Genomic DNA, 18,738 nt, shown 5'->3' on the forward strand with positions numbered 1-18,738 from the left:
AAATTAAATCTAAACTAAACGAGGTACCATAGTAGATATAGAGACGGATGTTAATAATAAAAAAGGTTAACTATTTTTTCGTCAAATCTTTTGCAAAATCTGTCGCCATTCTTAGTACTCGTATACCAGGTTGCGGCAGATTAAAAGGTAACAAGAGGGGGTTTTATTTAAGCTACATCTTGTTCTAATAGGAGTTAGGTAGGTGCAGAATTTTACTAGGGGATCTTGGGTTGGTAGTCAAAAGACCACCAAAAATCGAGGGTAGAAATCCTCGTGTATAAGTAAGATGTTGGGGTAGTGGTCTCCTACCCCTATTAAAAAGACCTGGCGAAGCTATGTGGTATAAGTACTTACAGGAAAGCCTTAATGTCAGCCTTGACTTTAACGGACGGTGGTGCGTTCACGTCTTTGATGACCAACTCGAAACGTTCTTTGGCATTTGGCCACGAGGGGCCACGCATTGTAAAAAGATCCACCTGCATACGATAAGAATATCTAGTCAAGAAACTATACATACAAGATCTCAAAAAATAAATCGGGAAAAAATAGAAACTCAAGGTGGGTATAAGACGCCCTAAATTAAATAATAATACTTATTTGAAAAAAATTGTTGACGCGCTAATACATATATGCAAGTTGAAATGGCAATGGGTAGGTCACATAGCTTGGAGAACTGATAACCGTTGGGGGAGAAAGACCTTCAAGTAGCAACCACGAACCGGAAAACGAAGCTTGACAATCCTCCCACTAGGTGGACATAATGATATCGCAATCGTTGCGGGCAACCGGTGCATGCAAGTAAGGAGTTCTCGTTCATTGTAGTGTTTTAAGTGGGAGGCCTTTGTTCAGCAGTGGACGTCTTCCGGCTAATGATGGTGGTGATCATATAACTGACTTAAAAATACTGGTATTGTGTCACATAGCCAAAATCATCTTGTTTACAGTATATAAAATGATAACAGGGGAAACTTACCTTACTGTCGGGGATGTACAGCTTGGAGACGAATGTGATGAAGTTGTAGGAATACGTTGAAGGTTGGTGCGAGCACTCCCAGTCAGTTGGGGAGCAAACCTTCTCGATTTTTGTGCAGCGACTGAAGAAAAAGCAATTCAACATTAAACTGGTTTGTTAAGTCCGTTCTAGTTAAGTCACTACACACTTGACTTTCTGCTCTCCAGCCGATAGCCAGGCGGACACGTGATGCGATGGTAGTAGTACAAGCTTTTGTATTGAGGCACACATCACTCACTTCACCATAGGTACCACTCGCACACTTCGCTTCTCCGGTCTTTCACTCATCAATCTGTTGAAATAATATACGTACTGTCTGCTCTCCAGCCGATAGCCAGGCGGGCATGTGATGCGATGGCAGCGGTACGAGCCTCTTGTGTTGAGGCACACGTCGCTCACTCCACCGTAGGTGCCGCTCGACGCACACGGCGCTTCCCCAGTCTCGCATTCGTCGATATCTATTAACAATTTTTTTTTGGCAAACCATCTTATGACAATCACTTTGTTCCATTGGCGTATCTAGGGTTGTTTTTCAGGGGGGGGGGCTGGCCTGGATTCTTGTGTGAAGATATCAGTATTACAAAATTTTGAATCGGTAGTCCAACATACTGGGGTGGGCACTGGACCATACAGGGATGGGCACGGCCCACCTGGCCCCCCCTCTATATACGCCTATGGTTTATTCATTTACATAGTACCTATAGTTACTTTAAGTACACGCAAAGATTTATAGTACCTAAAGCGTAATATTTGAACTAAACTTTATTCAAGGGCTGAATTATTAGATAAAGATAGAGATAAAAATATTTTATTTGCTTAAACATGAGTAATAGTTAAATACAGAAATATTGATAGTGTTGTAGGTCTACAAAAGTGCTGTAAGTACTTCGGGATTGTTATAAAACTAACCTTACCTAACATATAGGGTTCTACAGGATAGTCCTGAAATATTCTATTATTATTCTGAACATATTACAATTTCAGTAAAACGGTTGGAAAATGAATCCTGTTGGAAAAATATTTTCGGTGAAAAACCAGGATTCCGTTATGGCTTCTTGTTAGATGATTACCTTGTTTTATTACTCACCTATGCAGCTCCTCTTGTCTTCAGACAGTCTATACCCAGTCGGGCAGGTGCACCGGTAGCTGCCGGGTTCGTTGACACAGCGTCCAATGCACAGGATCTTGGATTTGAACTCGTTACATTCGTCGACGTCTGCGCAGGTCCTGTGTAAATCGAAGTCATTATTAATGAAGCAGCCTGTACTTATTTTTGGAATAAAAAAACGAACACGAAATAGTTATTGGTTTCTTTTTATTGTTTTTTTATTATTATGAGAGGGAGGCGAACTACCAAGCGAGGCGGGTTATCTAAATGGGAAATGATCACCACTGTCCATGAATACCAACAACCAAGAACTCAAGGAGATTCACTGGTCTGTTGCAGGTCTCTAAAGAAAGCAGTTATAAAACCCTTTTCATGAAGCCCCGATTTCATAATTGTTTGGAAACACTGCTAACGGAAGTTGATTTCATTTTCACAACTTTACCGTACGAGGCACCTACCTATAGCGGTACATATACCGCTATTCACTGAGATGGTGATGATGGAATTTAGACTTTCGGTGGGAGGTGGGACGGTGGAATTTTGCAGCAGGTAGCAAACCAAATAATTCTTCGGAGCACTCGCCGTGTTAGAGCCTATAATATACCCAAAGAGAACATATGTCCCTTCGTATGGATATAAAATCCAAAGGATCGGAAATCAACTGGTACTTAATGAATAATAATCTAGTAGACCTAAATTACCTGCTATACTATTTACTACGAAAGTATGACGACGGGAGCTGGGACGAACACCGAATAGAGAAATATCATAAATAAATAAATAAATATCATATTTTAGCTTCCAAATTCCTGGAGCAGTACAACCTAGGGATTTTTAAAAAACGAGCCTATCAATCTCTCAAAGGGCCGACAACGCACCTGTGATACCCCACGTGTTGCAGTGTCTATGAACGATTGCTTCCAAGCAGGGGACCACAGCAGGTATGTTTATCCTCTCTTGCAAAAAATACCTGTTATCGGCCTTCAGCCGATAGCCGCGATGGCACGAGCAACGGTAGCCGCCCCACACGTTGTTGCAGCGTTGCTCGCACAAAGAGCCGGACGGGGATTCCGAACACTCGTCAACGTCCACGCAGACCTGTCGAAAATACTTAAACATCATCATCATCATAATCAGAAGTAGTTACAGCTGGGAGACAGCTGGACATTTCTTTTGTCCAAAGATCGCCATGATGATTGGTGTTACGTTACTTACTATCAATGACTTTTCGCGCTTTTATCAGATCGTCCATTGCAGGTTTATCAGCATTTCACTTTACGGCACGCTGTCCCCACTCTACAACTTTACAGTCCCAACCGTCACCAGTACTACAAGCAATGGACCTCTGCTCACTACTACAGAAGGTTTGCAATTTGGTGAGCTGTGTAATATGTGTAGTTCTTCTGCAGATCTCTTCATGTATGATTTGGTCTCTAGAGATATCTTTAAATAGCTTTTCCCACTTCCACACATCATCCCTGCCTATGTACGTGCCACTGCTGGGCACAGGTTTCCTCTCAGAATTTTTTTTCAATCCAAATTTCCAATATATATCAAACGGGAAACAGCTGAAACAATGTCTGAAAATATAACTTATTTCCTCAAAACTATAGTTTGGAATGGTTAACGCACCTTATCATTGGCTGGTGCTGATCTGAAGCCTTCGTGGCAGCGACATTGGTACGAGCCGATGGTGTTCACGCAATTGGCGTTCTGCGAACAAATAGGCTGAAAAAAAAAACAATTAGTAATTATAAAAAATAATAGAAAAGACCTTTGTTCAACAATGATGAACCATATGATCGGGAAAAGAAGAAGGAAAGATACAAAACAAATAAAACACTTAAAGTAACTGCCGTGCCTTATAAAGAGATCAAGAAGGCAGCACTGAACTGGGAAAATGGAGACAAATTCATGAATACACCGACAGAATGTACCTAACTCTTAAATTATAAGAAGATGGTTTGATCAACAGTAAGCATCAATGTTGTAGCAACAAGACATTGCTTATTCAGAACCAAACTTGTTACTGCTTACCGTACTGCCAGCCAGATGGCACTCATCCACATCCTCGCACTGGTGGTCACCAGCCAGGTGGTGACCACGGGGGCAGCTGCAAGTGTACCCGCCAGGCAAGTTGGTGCACAGCTGCTGAGGGCCACACTTTGCTTCGCCCGTTAAGCATTCATTGATATCTGTAATAACCCTGAGTTATAATGAGTATTGTAATGATACAGAAGCTTTTAACAACAATAGTGTACGAAATTAAACGGTTGAACTAGATTATAAAGTCAGAAACGGTATCAGCTAGTTTAGATCTTTTTAATTTAATCTTTTTTTTCATTTAATTAAATTTCTTTAACTAAATTTCTACAAGTTCTTTAGTATGGAATTTACTTATCGACGTACTGAACGGTGTCTATCTTTAATTAGTCTACGCATCGCATGTCCTCATTAATCAATCTCACTTCAAAGGTAACATTAAACGCAGCACAAGTCCTACCTCTTAATTTTATAAGAATCCTGGACACATCAGTAGCAGCATAATGGATATAACGACACTGATTTTTTTCTTTCTCTTTATCTATTTTTTATCTAGCAGAAGATGCAATTAATGGACTAACCTTCACAAATATTGTCTCTGCCTAGCCTGTATCCCCACTTGCAGGACATCGTGCGTCTGTTTCCTACGTCTGTCACGGTCGGCTCTACATATTTGGTACCTGTGTTTTCTTCTGGGGTTTGTTCCACTGGTGGGTATTCTGCAAATACATCATCATTATAATTATAAGTAATGTTCTTCAAAAGCACTCTAAGCAGGCTGCTCTAGTAGTAAAAAAAATCGATTATTCCTTTGTTTAAAAATAAGTAGGTACATTGTAACTTTTAAGTATACATGATACATGTGCTAAGAGGCACCGCTCATCCAAAGTGGGTATCTGTTTTCACATTAGTGGTTATATTTTCAATCTAACAAGTTTTAAAGTTAAATTATTATGACCTGGGGGTTCGGCCATCAAGCTTCTACTCGTCCAGGATGGCTTACTTACCTACTGGCCTCTGCAGTAATGATACTACTAATGATGGACACGTCGAAAGCCCGGTTAAGTAAAGGCAAGTTAAAATGAACAGTACTCACCAGGTTCGTTCCCGTATCCCGGCGGGAACAAATGCGCGCTGCGCACGGGCACACAACGATGCCGGACCGCGTCCAGCACCCAGTGGGGGGGGCACTCGCACCGGTAACCTCCCTCCGTGTTGATGCAGAGTTCCACATCTGCGCAGTTGGCTTGGCCGTTGAGGCACTCGTTCACATCTGTTGAACATTTATTTTATTTTACGCAACAGCTGGCAAACTCGCCTTTTGAAGTTACTCAAATCATAGCTAGATGGAAAAACCCCAGCAGCGAGTCCATTCCATATTTTACACGTGCGAGGTACGGGTGAAAACCACCCTTATGCCGAGTGCTTCGGTGATGGAACTTAGCAGCTGGGATGTGAACATTGTAGATCCTATAAAAAACGCAGAGAGAATTAATGTCTCTGCGTAGGGCCAAAGGATTAAGTTTCCCAGAAATCAAAAAGAATACACTAATAACGCTTTCAGGGTGCTGCTGGAACTAACTTGTTTCTGCTGTTCTTCAGGCATATTTGCGCAAGTGCGTGTGTGTAGATGATTTGATCATTGCTCTGTAGAGTGCGAATCAGTTCCAACTCCATTATGAAGATGATCTATGAGAGTGACTTGATTCCCCCCCTTGTGGTTTATTTTATTTGATTTGCAGCAAAAATAGTCTAATAATAATTAAAAAAATTAGGTCATTTTATTTAGTATTTTATAAAAAACTATTTATTATTAGCAGCTTTTCTTATTATTTTAAAATGTATAATATCTGTATTACAATTGGACAAATATTTGTAGGTTTGTATACCGGTCATCTGTATTGCTTATTATATTGGTAGACAGTAAAGAGTCATTGAATTGTACCTTCACACCGATCGGTGGTGGAGTTGAGGTGGTACCCCACATCACACAAGTTGCGAGGTCGGAAAGGTCGAATAGTGGTGCGACGAGGCTTGGCTCCCCAGAATCTATCGTCTGTAAGATAAAGATAAGTTGAATCCTGACGTATTGGTATGGCAAATGTGAAAGTGTGTGAGCGCGTGTTTGTTTTTCACTTGGTCACACCTTCAAAGGATTGCAGAGCTGAGTATTTAATATTAGTTTCAAATTGATTCCTCCACGCATGCCCGAAGAAATCGTAAGTAATCGAAACGATCGTTTTTCTTTCCTTTTGAAGTCCGAAACCCTATAAATATTACCCGTTGACTTGGGATGCTCTTTTTGCTACCAACAGTCTCACTTTTTTTATTAGTTATTTACTTTTTGTTTGTTACTTCATCACATCACTCTTAAGCCACTGAATTAATTTAGGTGAAATTTGGTATAACAGATACTTTGAGTCCCGGGGAAAGACATAAGATAGTTTTTATCCCGGAAAATTACATAGTTTCCGCGGGATAGCGATAAACGAATTCTACGCGGACGAAGTCGCGGGTAACGGCTAGTTAATAATAAAGTTTCATTTCCTTGTAAAATGAAGCTTCATTATCATCATCATCATATCAGCCGTAGGACGTCCACTGTTGGACATATTCCTACCCCGTAGACTTCCAGTTGCTTGCCGATCCGCGGTCTCCATTCGATATTTTTTCGGCTCTATCGGCCATCTGTTCTCTGTACTATATGGCCTGTCCATTGCTACTTGAAAGAGCTAATTCGCTTGGCTATTCTTATAGTTACTTTTATGTATCAAATGAACCTTAGCATAGGAAAATCATTGAGGTTTCTGCAACTGAATATGAAAATACTCACACGACCCATAGGGTACGGTAGTTGCTGTCGTGGCCTCGGTTGTTGGGGCTGGCGAAGTAGTGATCAGGGTACATTCCCCCGTAGCCAGCTCCCGACGGTACCCGATGCTGCAGACGCAGACGTACGCACCCATGGTATTACGGCACGTCTCTGTGCTGGAACAGGAGTGGTGGCCGGTCGCGCACTCGTCGATGTCTGAAAAGAGCTTTTCTAAATTCCACATTTTTCTATAGCATACTAACTTTTACCCGTGACTTATCTTGCGAGCAAATTGTGACATTTCAACAGCTATTCAAAGATTTCATAAAATCCCCGTGAAGAATTTCAAAACTCACCGAAGCAAGCGCCATATGAATCCATTTCAAATCCAATCTGGCAATCAACTGGTCTCTCATTAATTTTCGTCCATTCGTTTGCCGGAACATTCTTAGTATCAAGAAATACGGAACCATCTCTTCTTCTCTCGCCTTCTACTGTAGCCGTGTCTTGATCAATTTTGTTAACATATACTATTCTAGGACTGGTTGATTCAGGTCTAAAAGTGATTTCTGGTACAATAGCATTTTCCGATGGCTCTTTTGGACGTTCATTCGGTCTATTATAAGGTATTTTGGACCACCAAGCGTCGATGTAGGCTGGTTGTTGCGGTGGTGGAGCCTCACTTGGTTCATTATAAACTGGTCTATTCTCTTGCGGTCTTTCAACCTCTCTTGGCGGTTCTGGCTGCAGTTCCCTTGGCCGCTCAGCTTCAACTGGTTTTTCAGTTTCTCTAGGAATTTCTGATGCAGCTGGTCTCTCGGGTTCTCTTGGACGTTCAGGTTCATTTGGTATTTCGGTATCTTTTGGTCTTTCAGGTTCTCGTGGTCTTTCGGGCTCTCGTGGTCTTTCAGGTTCTCGTGGTCTTTCGGGCTCTCGTGGTCTTTCAGGTTCTCGTGGTCTTTCGGGCTCTTGTGGTCTGTCAGGTTCTCGTGGTCTTTCGGGCTCTCGTGGTCTTTCAGGTTCTCGTGGTCTTTCGGTCTCTCGTGGTCTATCAGGCTCTCGTGGTCTTTCGGGTTCTCGTGATCTTTCGGGCTCTCGTGGTCTTTCAGTTTCTCTTGGATTTTGAGGTTCCCTTGATGGCTCTGGCTCTCTCGGTTTTTCTGGTTCTTGACTAGTTTCGTAATAAGTTGACGGAGTTGGTTTCAATGGTCCTTGATCTGATGGTCTGAAGAATATTTCGTTATCTTCGGGGCGTTTTGGTGAAAGGGTAGGAGGTTGAGTGGAAGTAGTAACCAAAGGTGCTAGGGTAGGTTCTACTCTAGGTTCAGTGGTCGATGATGTTTCCTTATTGTTATTGGCCGGAGGTATTGACTGCGTTTCGTTTATTTCTTCGCCACTGTAAGAGACGTAAGATTGTCATTATTTTTATTTGCAACAGGCTTTTTTACAATGAATGCTTTAAATAAAATGATTTTCTATCAGTTTTTATTTTAGAATGTGCCGACGTGTTTAATTTTACATTTACCTACATTACTTGGAAAAAGTCGTCAGTAATATTTTCATCCATCACTTATAACAGAAGGGAGGATGAATGGTACGCAAAGGTACTTACTCCGAGTCATAGTAGACGTATTCATACTCCGGTAGGGGGGTAGTGGTGGAAGGACGGATGCGCTCGCACCGGAATGATCCAGGAATATTGACGCACTTGTACTGAGGCCCATGCTCCGCACAATCATTGATGCCTAGCGCACATTCATCTATGTCTGTAAGAAATCACATTTCGAAATTAGTTAGCCGATAGATGATGGTGGTGGGGATGGCGATGGGATGGACGGGGATGATGACTTTACTGCGAAGAAAAACATTGTGAGGGAACCGTTCACACCTGCCAAGCAATTCAGTGGTGTGTGTGAATTCCCAATCTGCACTGGGCCCGCGTGGGAACTATAACCCAAACCCTCTAATTGTGAAAAGAGGGCTGTGTTCAGCAGTGGGATGTATATAGGCCGTGATGATGATAGATGGCCCTGTAAGTGACCTAGGGGCAGTTTCTAGTATCAGTTTAATGGATGGAGGTATAATTTTTACCTTCACATTGCCCTGTCGTGTGCTGCAGAGTATACCCCGTTCCACAAGACGCAATTCTGACGCACAAGAACGATCCCACGGTATTGTCGCAGCGCTGAGCCCGTGGGATGCAATTATGTCGTTCAGTTGCACACTCGTTCACGTCTATAAAAAGCAAGAACACAATAATTTTAATAAGAGCATCAAGTCTATTTTTCTTAAACAGATAACACCTGCCTCCGTCAGATACTATTAATTATCGACCCCCTAATATTTTTATTATTGTCATATGGGATGGCTTTAAGAAATGGTTTTTAAAGATTTCAAAATTTTTACCCGACGCTGGACGCTGGACGGATTTAGACAATTATTACTTAAATATTGATATAACTTAAACTCAATGAAAAACCAGTAAATGTTAAGGTTGGGGCTCCAACCCAGATCTTCGTGTGCTAGTCTATACCCTAAACCGAGCGGCTGGCATACATAGCTAAATCTCCCAATGTGTTCTTGAGACGTTTACTGTTTTAATTTGCGAATTTCTTGGCACCAAACGCCGTATATTTGAAAGTACATGTATATACAACATTGCTACACACTTCTATAGATCAAATATTACTCACCCAGAACGAGAGATGGCGCTGTTTCCGATAGCTAAATCACTATCAAATGATACATAGATTCACGTAATTCAAAATCCCAGCAGTAATGAGACTGATCTTACCAACGCAGGCGCCGGTGGTAGCGTGCAACTCGAAGCCAACCCTACAGTGGCACTCGTGACTGCCGTTCGTATTCAGACAGTTTTGGTGCTGATCGCAAAGGTCGGTGCCTTCGGCGCATTCGTCGATGTCTACAAAGGAAAAATAAAACACTTCAATAATTTCTTGGTTCTACTTAAAAATAGGTTGAAACTTATTTTAGAAAAAGAAGTTTCTAATTAAGGACTGAACATGGACAGCGTGGGCAAGCCAGCAATTGATGACCTAATGAAGATTGGTGGAGATGGACGCGGGCGGTGCAGGACCAGCAATTTTGAGGGGAAACTTATGCCCAGCAGTAGACTGCTTTCGGCTGATGATGAATTGTGGACTGAATTTGTACTTACCTACTGTAGATAAAATGATGACCAAGCAAGGTTTTATGAGTCATCTTAAAAAATAATTCATCAAACTCTTAATTTATAATCGTGGTTCAAAAACTATAAGGAAAAATATAAGGGCCTTTACAACTTACATGGCGTCAGTTGGCTTTCATTTATTGTAATTTCTAGAGAATAATTAAACAAATTTACCTTCACAGACTCCTTTTCTTCTATTCCAACGCATCCCATCGGGACAGTCACTGCTAAAATGCAAAAGAATAATGAAAAACCGGCCAAGAGCGTGTTGGACATGCCCAAAATAGGGTTCGGTAGCCATTACGAAAAAATTAAGTAATATTTTTCTAAGGATTTCGTATTTTATACGGAATCTTCCAAGTTAAGATATATTTTATACCTTAGGCTGCTATTTAAGAGTAAAACTACTAATAATTCTCAAGCAAACTTAGCCGTTATAGTTTTCCTTGAAAGTTTGATATACTTAACTACTACCATCCTGAATTTTTTCAAATTTTGCCACCCACCGGTTTAGATTTTAGAAGGGGGGAGGGCGCTCGATTTTAATGAAAATTTGCACTTTAAAGTTGAATATTTCGCAAAAAAATCATTGAATCGAAAAATCGTCTCAGCAAACCCCTAATGGTTTTAAAAGAGCTTCTAACGATACCCCACACTATAGGGTTGGATGAGAAAAAAAAACACCCTCACTTTACGTCTATGGGAGGAACCCTAAGAAGAATTTTTGTGACCATTTTGTCAGCATAGTTTACATATATATCCGTGCAAAGTTACAGCTTTCTAGGATTGATAGTCTCTGAGCAAAGCCGCGGATGGACGGACAGACAGACAGACGTGGCGAAACTATGAGGGTTCCGTTTTTGGCATTTTGGCTCCGGAACCCTAAAAAGAGTCAGAATAAGAAATCATACAAAGTAGGTTAAGAACGCTTAAAGTTTTGCATTGGTGTCGATTAGTTTATAATCTAACTTGATACAAGTGTACTGTGTATAAATAAAAAAATAACAGGTCCTTCTTGCATAGTAAGTAGTATTCAGAACTAGTATGGAATTAAAAGTTTTGTTTTTCAAAACGTGACGTCAGCTTATACGTGTACGCTGCAACTAATACCTACCTACGCACCAAAAAGTCGTCGGATAATCATTACCCATTGACCAATTTGATCTTTTGACTCATTAGCAATTCGCCTATTTTGAAATGTTCAAAACTATCTAGATGCATGCAAGAGGTATCTCTCTTCAAATTTTTACCATGTTAACCACTACAGATTTTTCCTTAAAAGAAGGACTGTGTTCACACTCTTTCTTTATGCGTACCTATTATCTACGTTATTATAAGTTTATAACGCATTGTTACTTTGCCACTTACGTCTTTGCTCGCTTTTTTTGGCAATCATATTGACCCAAAAGGTTAATACATTCCAAGTCCCTGCATATCTCAGGATCATCCTCGCATTCATTGATATCTGGAATAATAAACACACAAATATTAATCCAAGAAACGGTTTAGATGATCTTGTAATAATTGAAAGAAAAATCTCTATTTTTGCGACGTGTAACAAGCTTAAAAGTGTATCCACGACGTGCAACAAGAAATAGAAGTTTGGACTCCTATAGTGCGGTGTAGAAAACATGAGGCAACCACCCCACACTATTTTCCCAAGAAAGTCGTCATGTTCCCTACCAATCCTCAACCAACGATAACGACTCTCTCTCTCTCTCTCTCTCTCTCTCTCTCTCTCTCTCTCTCTCTCTCTCTCTCTCTCTAACGCGCTTGCTTATTCACGGTCTCCATTAAAGAACTTTCAGCCCCAATGGCCATCTATTCTCCGTGTTATATGGCCTGCCCGTTGCCACTTCAAAGAGCTTCAAAGAGAAAAATAAATGCTCTTATTATGAACCAACCTTCACATTTGTTAGTAATCGCATTTATCTTGAACCCTGGTGGACAGTACTTGGAAGCCCGGTCCTGGCAGTAGAAGGATCCTCGTGTGTTGATACAGAACTGGGACTGCTGGTTGCAGTCGTCTTTGTGGACGGCGCACTCGTCCACATCTGGAAATATAAATTGCACTGATAAATCAAGGGCTGGGCTATTGCTAACTGTGGCTACATCTTTAGTTTCAAAAGTACTTCAGTGAAAGTGTTTTTGAAACCATATCTTCATTTCGGGCTTATCACAGACTTATGTAAAATACGGTTTGGTGTTGCAATTTATAATGTGGTGGGTGTCTAAAATTTTGCATTGTCTTTACTAAATTCCTTCTTTGTTTTGTTTTGGACTTGTGCAATTTTATTTATCTTTTCTTTGCATTCTTCTAATTTCCTGTTTGACTTGATTGTGCTTTCTGTTTTTTGCTTTCTTTGATTTCTTTGTGCATTGTTGCATTTTATTACATTCTGAAAATTTCTTACCTTCGCATTCTTCATCTAACCCAGCTCTAAACCCAACAGGGCACCGGTCTTCAGGCTGGGGTCGAGGCCTACTCGGGAGATTGGCAGGATCTCCAGAAATCCCCCCACATTTATACCCCCCTATAGTGTTCTCACAGAGATGGGGTGGACACGGAGGTTGTGGAAGCAGGCATTCATTGACATCTGGAATTCAAACACGTTATTTTCTTACTATAGTTTCCTTGAGTTTGTCACAATGGCTTGTTTTAATAACTAAGTGATATAATGTTAAAGCGTGCAACAGAAAGCCCTAGGAATTATTATACTCTAGCCGTTGCCCGCGACTCCTTCCGCGTAGTATTCAGTTATTGCTATTCCGCAGGAACTATGCAATTTTCCGGGATAAAATTATTCTATGTCCTTTCTCGGGACTAAAACTATCTGTATACCGGATTTCATCAAAATCGGTTCAAGGTTTTAGACGTGATGAACTAACAAACAAAATAACTAACAAACAAACAGACTTACAAACTTTTGCACACACAAACATCACGCCTGTATTCCCAAATGGGGTAGGCAGAGCACACGAAACGTTACCGCTTCGAAGCCACTTTTAGCAATTTTAGGTTTTAGGTTTGACAAAAGCGAGACAATAGTGACAGGTTTCTATCCTGTCGCCTACGGTATACCTTAACCTATATCCTCAGTCGCCTCTTACGACATCCACGGAAGAAATGGAGAGGTGTAGCAAACTTTCGCATTTATAATATTCGTGAAACTAAGAGAGAGAGTGTGGCTGGGAGTTAACCGACTCAACAACTTGTAACCGATTAACCAACTGAAATCCAGACATCCCTCAAGAAGCCTGAAGATTTAAAACTTACCATCACAAGCATGATTCACCAAATTTCTGGAAAAACCAACAGGACACTGGCCTTTTTCTGCTGTGGGGGTGTAGGACTTTACGGGGATGCACTTGTATGTCCCGTGCACGTTGAGGCACTTCGTCCCGGCAAGACACACCGGTGGATCCTGAGTGCACTCGTCGATATCTGAAAAATTATAATAAGGGTGAAAAATATAGCTTTACCTCAAGCATTCTCTTTGTTAATTGCATGGATTCTTTACAGTAATATTACCTGATTTCATTATTTCGATGATCACAACAGGCTGTTAGGTACCTCTCTCTTCAACTTGCATTACCTAGTTTAGTTATAACTACCAGATCAATTGACATTTTCGTATTATCTACAATGTTCTAATTTTCAAGCATATTTCATTACAATGAAATCTAGCATAGTTAGGTACTTATGTAAATGCTGAACCGGTGACAGTACAATAATCTAGTAATGAAATTCTGCTCGTGCTTGGCCAGGATCGTCGATTGGGAGGAACTTTTCAACGGTTAACAGCCTCGTCTTGAAACTTAGTAGGTACGTAGGTATATCTATCTTGGATGAGTACCTACCTACAGTGAGCAAGAAGTACAGTCAATTAAATAAACTTATCCTAAATAAGTTTATGGTAATAATATCATTTTTAATACAAGCTTGTTTTTGCTGACTGTACTTTTTGTTGACTGTCTACTTACTTGTATTGTCACCCAAACTACATTTGCATACCAAATTTCAAGTCGATGCCATTAACTGTTGAAGAGTTCCGTCCTGTGGAGATGATCCTGTCCGGACTAGCAGGATGTCACGCAATTTACATAAGTATACCAAATTTCAATTCAATCCAACTACTGGAAGTTGGTCGAATTTAACTTGCAAGATTTGATTACAGACAACGGGAAACTAAATAAAAGCTTGTAAAAAATATCAAAAAACTTATTATCCTTACCCTGGCAACTCTTTTTATCTGCCATGAGCTCGTACCCTCGCCGGCAGGAGCACTTGACGTCGTCGCCGCCGTTGTCGCTGCAGATGTGGTGGCACGGGTTGCGGGGCTTGCAACGGTTCTGTTCTACCTGAAGGCAAGACCGAAGGAGCCTGTTGTAAAGTGATGTAATACATATTGTATCTCTACGGTGATAAAGAGTATTTCTATAAAAAGGTATTGAATACAATTGAAGAGAAACTTGATTGTTCAAATTCGGGTAAGAGAACGTAACAAACGAGAAATGAAAAATAACTAAATGAGCCAATCGCAAACAAACTGTAACGTCAAATGGACCTCTCGAAATCAACGCCATTATTGTTCAATGAGAGGTTCTTGACATGCGAAATATTGCTAGATGGCGTTAGTTTCGAGCGGTCTGCTTGACGTTACAGTTTGCGTGACACAACTGTCAAAATTGTCAAAAAGACCTTGCGATATCCAATCAATCTGCCTCAAACCTGCCTGCCTGCCAACCAACGACCAAACAAAAGCAACCAAACCAAAGTTATCACAATCGCCGTAGATGTAAGGCTCGTACTACAAGAGAAAAGCTTCATGTGCTCACGACTTTACCGACAATTCATACTTTTCCCCCAACTCCAACTTGCCCCCCTTGCTTTGAGGCTAGAGTTAACCAGAGAGATGTACGCCTTTGGCCTCATCTGCACTTTTCATCAGGTGAGATAGGTTAATATGTAAAAAAAAAACCTTTTTGCAGTTCCTTTTATCCGGCATTAGCATATATCCTGGATTGCACTGGCATTTGTACGATCCTGGTACCGGGATGCAGTGGTGTGCACACAACTCATTGGGTGCGTATTCTTCACATAAGGAAGATATATCTGGAAGCAAAGGGAAGAAGGTTTCTTACAACCATATCAAATGGCGCACGCTCGCCTATTAAATACCCAGTTACCCTAGAAAAACGAAATTCATCGTCATCATCATCATCATCAGCCTATAGCAGTCCGATGCTGGGCATAGGCCTCCCCTTATGAGCGCCATGCGGCATGTCCTTGGCTCGACGTATCCAGCATCTACCAGCAGCACTTCGCAGATCGTCACTCCACCTGGTTGGAGGGCGTTTTACACTACGTTTGCCGAGATGCGGTCTCCACTCAAAAATTCATTTACTCCAAATATGGCTAGCCCACTCTCATTTCCATTTACTAATTGTCTGACCAACAACGCTCCCCCCTCCCCAAATAATTAGAAAAACTCACCACTCTCGGATGGTCCCTTCGACGCTGTCGGGTTTTGCGTGAGAGGATCTTCGTGTCTCTTTTGATTGTGATCTACCGTTCTCTGAAATTTTATAAAAGTGATCATCATCATCATCAGCCCTAGGACATCCACTGTTGGACTGGACATAGGCCTCCCCTAGGCCGCGGAGGGGAAAAGGTCGTAATAGGCTTGTTTTAACAATTTTGTTTTGTGCGGCGCATTTTTCTTGGAAATGATGGTCTTCTCAAAAGCGCTGGTAGTATAAAGAAAGCCCTTTTTAGCCGTGTTTGGGCTTGCTAAAATAGTTTTAGAGTAAATTTTGACTTAGGATGGTATCCAGGGTCTGATGATGGAAGACAGTTACCATTGAAACATGTTTTTTACTTTTTTTTAACGATATTTATTTTAATACACTTTATTACATACCACACAGCACTGCTTAAAAGCGTCTCCAGCCAGCAGTTCTTCAGCACTGCTCCCCTCCTCCCGGCCTTCACAAGCACTGGCACCACGCGTCGCCATCTCTGTCCCTTTTAAACACTCATTGCAGCAGGCCTATGAAAGAGACAGATGAGGACATTGAGGATTCTATCGATTTGTTTAGCCAATTTCAGATAGTCCTCTTACAACCTACCTTTGAAGTTTTGACAATCATACAGCCCAATAAAAACGGGCATGTAGAACGTTAACACAGAACTATTCTAATTCTTATATGGTAATTATTTTTTTGTATTTTTGAGCAATAACTCATACCAACACATCTATACCTTCAAAAACCTGCTGACTGTAACAGGAAATGCACATCCTAAACTACTGAATTACAGATTTGACATTTGCCAAAGCAAAAGCTTTTTTATTCTTAGAAATTAAGCTGTATAATAATTCTACAGACTGCTTGACTTTGGCAATCTATCTTAATTAATATAATGACATAATAATCCGCAACTGGCCTAACATAAGCCTAATTTAAGTATTCATATGTCAACACCTGTTATCCGTTTCGTAGATAAGGACTCCTACCTAATTACCTAGTTACGGAGTTTGTTTAACCGATGCTAAAATATAATCGTCTACATATACTGTTTTAAAAAGATAACGCATCATTTGAGGGAAGCAGTACTTGGATTGTTGAGTTTTGGATTAATACGGCCAGGAAAATTCTTAACGCGGTAATGTAACCATAACACCCTTATTAATTGCTTGTTTTACAGCTTTGACAGTTTTGAATGATTCACTGTTATGCGTATATGCTAAGGGATGTAGAGGGATGCCGTAAATAAGCTTCTTCCGACATGCTCTCTCTTTTACCTTCCTTGTTTCTTTAATATATTTTTATACTGGTATGTAAGTAGTAAGTAAGTACAATTTTGAAATAAATTTTGTCTAAACATCTTTCTTTCTCTGGATTAATCGAAGTTTCCGTGGGATCTATGATAAAAATGTGGGATTCCATAGCTAAATTATGCTTAGTTATAAGTCTTTTAACTAAAACTGCTATTTTTGTCAATCTGTCACATCGCTGTATCGTTTGAACTTTAATGGGCAAGACACAAAATTTTCAGATTCTATGTCACTATAGCTGTTCATCATCATCATCATTATCAGTCGTAGGACGTCCACTATTGGACATAGGCCTCCCCCTAAATCTGTTAGAATAAAAAAAAATTGAAATTAACTTTTTTGGCAATCCAAGAGTCGATCCCCATATTATTCCCAGTCCATACATACCAATACCTACTTTTATAGCTATCGTACTGCTTCTACATTCCGTTGGTTCCCTTATACTGCGTGGAATGCGACCTTGCGCAATAAGAACTTTATCTGTCTGTCCGTTATCATTAAACTTACAGTTTGTTATTAGATAGCAGTTAGAAACCTCATATGTTTAGTTAAACAAATCAGACAATGCCATGGCAACATAGTTAAATTAACTAGCTTCAAACAGGTGTTCTATTATTTCCATTGCGATTTGAATTTCATGAGTTTGTAAGAACAGTGACAGAACAGAAAGACACATAGGTACCTACTAATACAGATATAATAACAGAGATATTATAGATAGATACTAATGACACATAACACTATGTAACGAATTATCCAAGAGATAATATAGTGTGACAAGGTAATACGATACAACTGATGAAAATTTATAACAAAAAATTTAACCGACTACAAAAAACCAGTATCATAATTTCCTACCAGTCTGAAGTCGGTCGGTGCCTCAGCACGAGCCAGCAGGAGTGGACCTATAGTCATCTACCAAATGATGATTTTCAAGAGCAAATGCACAAGTTACTACTAAATATACAATTTACTATTTACTATAGGTTTCCCTACAACATTTGAAGAGTTCCCTCCATTTCCTTAAGATTCAATCATTAGATCCTGATTTGGTGCTTATGGGATTTAATTGAAGATTAATTATATTTTTCAAATCGGTTCACAAATCACGGAGTTATGAGGTAACAAACATTAAAAAAAAACTTTAGCCTAGGGCTTTGTTACACTCAAAATGAATGGGCTTGGGCCATAGTTCGCATGTGGGCTGTTTGGATCGGGAACCACAAACACACCATTGAATTGTTTCGCAGGTTTTTACATGCTTTCTCACGATAGCTTCCTTCACCGTAAAGTTTGTGGTAAATTTCTAATCGCACATGAATTTCGAAAAACTTAAAGATGCAATGGTCAAACCACTAAGCTATTAGCTACCACAAAGTTTTAGTGCATTGCACTTAAATAAATATAGTTGAGAGGTGTCATTGTGTAATGAAATATTTCGGTGGGTATGAGAGCTATTTCAACCTGGGGCTTTGTTGTCTAACTCAAGGGGATTTACAATCGTTTTCACCACTTCTTTCCGTCACACGGTATAAGACGATGGTCGAAAGAGATGGTGAATACAGTGTAAACAATACGGCACTGTTCCGTTCCTTCTATGCTGTGATTTTACCTGCGCTGAGCTGATGGTGCCGTCACAACGGTGTGTACTGGTTGCTACGTCCACTCCGGTGTCGCAGTCTCTCTTCTTTCTGAAAACAAATTTTTATTCAATACGGAACATGACGTGATAAG

General features: G+C 40.4%; 1 protein-coding gene across 2 annotated transcripts in view; it reads right to left on the reverse strand.

The window, feature by feature from the left end:
• LOC141438857 (uncharacterized) overlaps positions 1–18,738 on the reverse strand; it is a 31,743-nt gene that overhangs the window by 1,729 nt on the left and 11,276 nt on the right. The window contains exons 3-27 of one of the 2 annotated variants that reach the window (XM_074102890.1): positions 18,617–18,695; positions 16,090–16,218; positions 15,663–15,744; positions 15,148–15,281; positions 14,401–14,527; positions 13,443–13,610; positions 12,580–12,762; positions 12,070–12,219; positions 11,534–11,630; positions 10,340–10,389; positions 9,770–9,898; positions 9,067–9,210; positions 8,588–8,741; positions 7,332–8,371; positions 6,997–7,191; positions 6,109–6,219; positions 5,260–5,436; positions 4,745–4,882; positions 4,158–4,315; positions 3,753–3,848; positions 3,091–3,218; positions 2,100–2,239; positions 1,326–1,470; positions 974–1,094; positions 355–476 (exon numbers count right to left, since the gene is read on the reverse strand). In XM_074102890.1, coding sequence (XP_073958991.1) covers positions 355–476; positions 974–1,094; positions 1,326–1,470; positions 2,100–2,239; positions 3,091–3,218; positions 3,753–3,848; positions 4,158–4,315; positions 4,745–4,882; positions 5,260–5,436; positions 6,109–6,219; positions 6,997–7,191; positions 7,332–8,371; positions 8,588–8,741; positions 9,067–9,210; positions 9,770–9,898; positions 10,340–10,389; positions 11,534–11,630; positions 12,070–12,219; positions 12,580–12,762; positions 13,443–13,610; positions 14,401–14,527; positions 15,148–15,281; positions 15,663–15,744; positions 16,090–16,218; positions 18,617–18,695 — 4,197 coding nt within the window. Of the gene's footprint in view, positions 1–354; positions 477–973; positions 1,095–1,325; positions 1,471–2,099; positions 2,240–3,090; positions 3,219–3,752; positions 3,849–4,157; positions 4,316–4,744; positions 4,883–5,259; positions 5,437–6,108; positions 6,220–6,996; positions 7,192–7,331; positions 8,372–8,587; positions 8,742–9,066; positions 9,211–9,769; positions 9,899–10,339; positions 10,393–11,533; positions 11,631–12,069; positions 12,220–12,579; positions 12,763–13,442; positions 13,611–14,400; positions 14,528–15,147; positions 15,282–15,662; positions 15,745–16,089; positions 16,219–18,616; positions 18,696–18,738 lie in introns of both variants that reach the window. The other variant, XM_074102889.1, reaches the window with a different exon arrangement.

The sequence above is a fragment of the Choristoneura fumiferana genome, chromosome 19 (assembly GCF_025370935.1).
Source record: "Choristoneura fumiferana chromosome 19, NRCan_CFum_1, whole genome shotgun sequence".
Classification (NCBI taxonomy): domain Eukaryota; kingdom Metazoa; phylum Arthropoda; class Insecta; order Lepidoptera; family Tortricidae; genus Choristoneura; species Choristoneura fumiferana.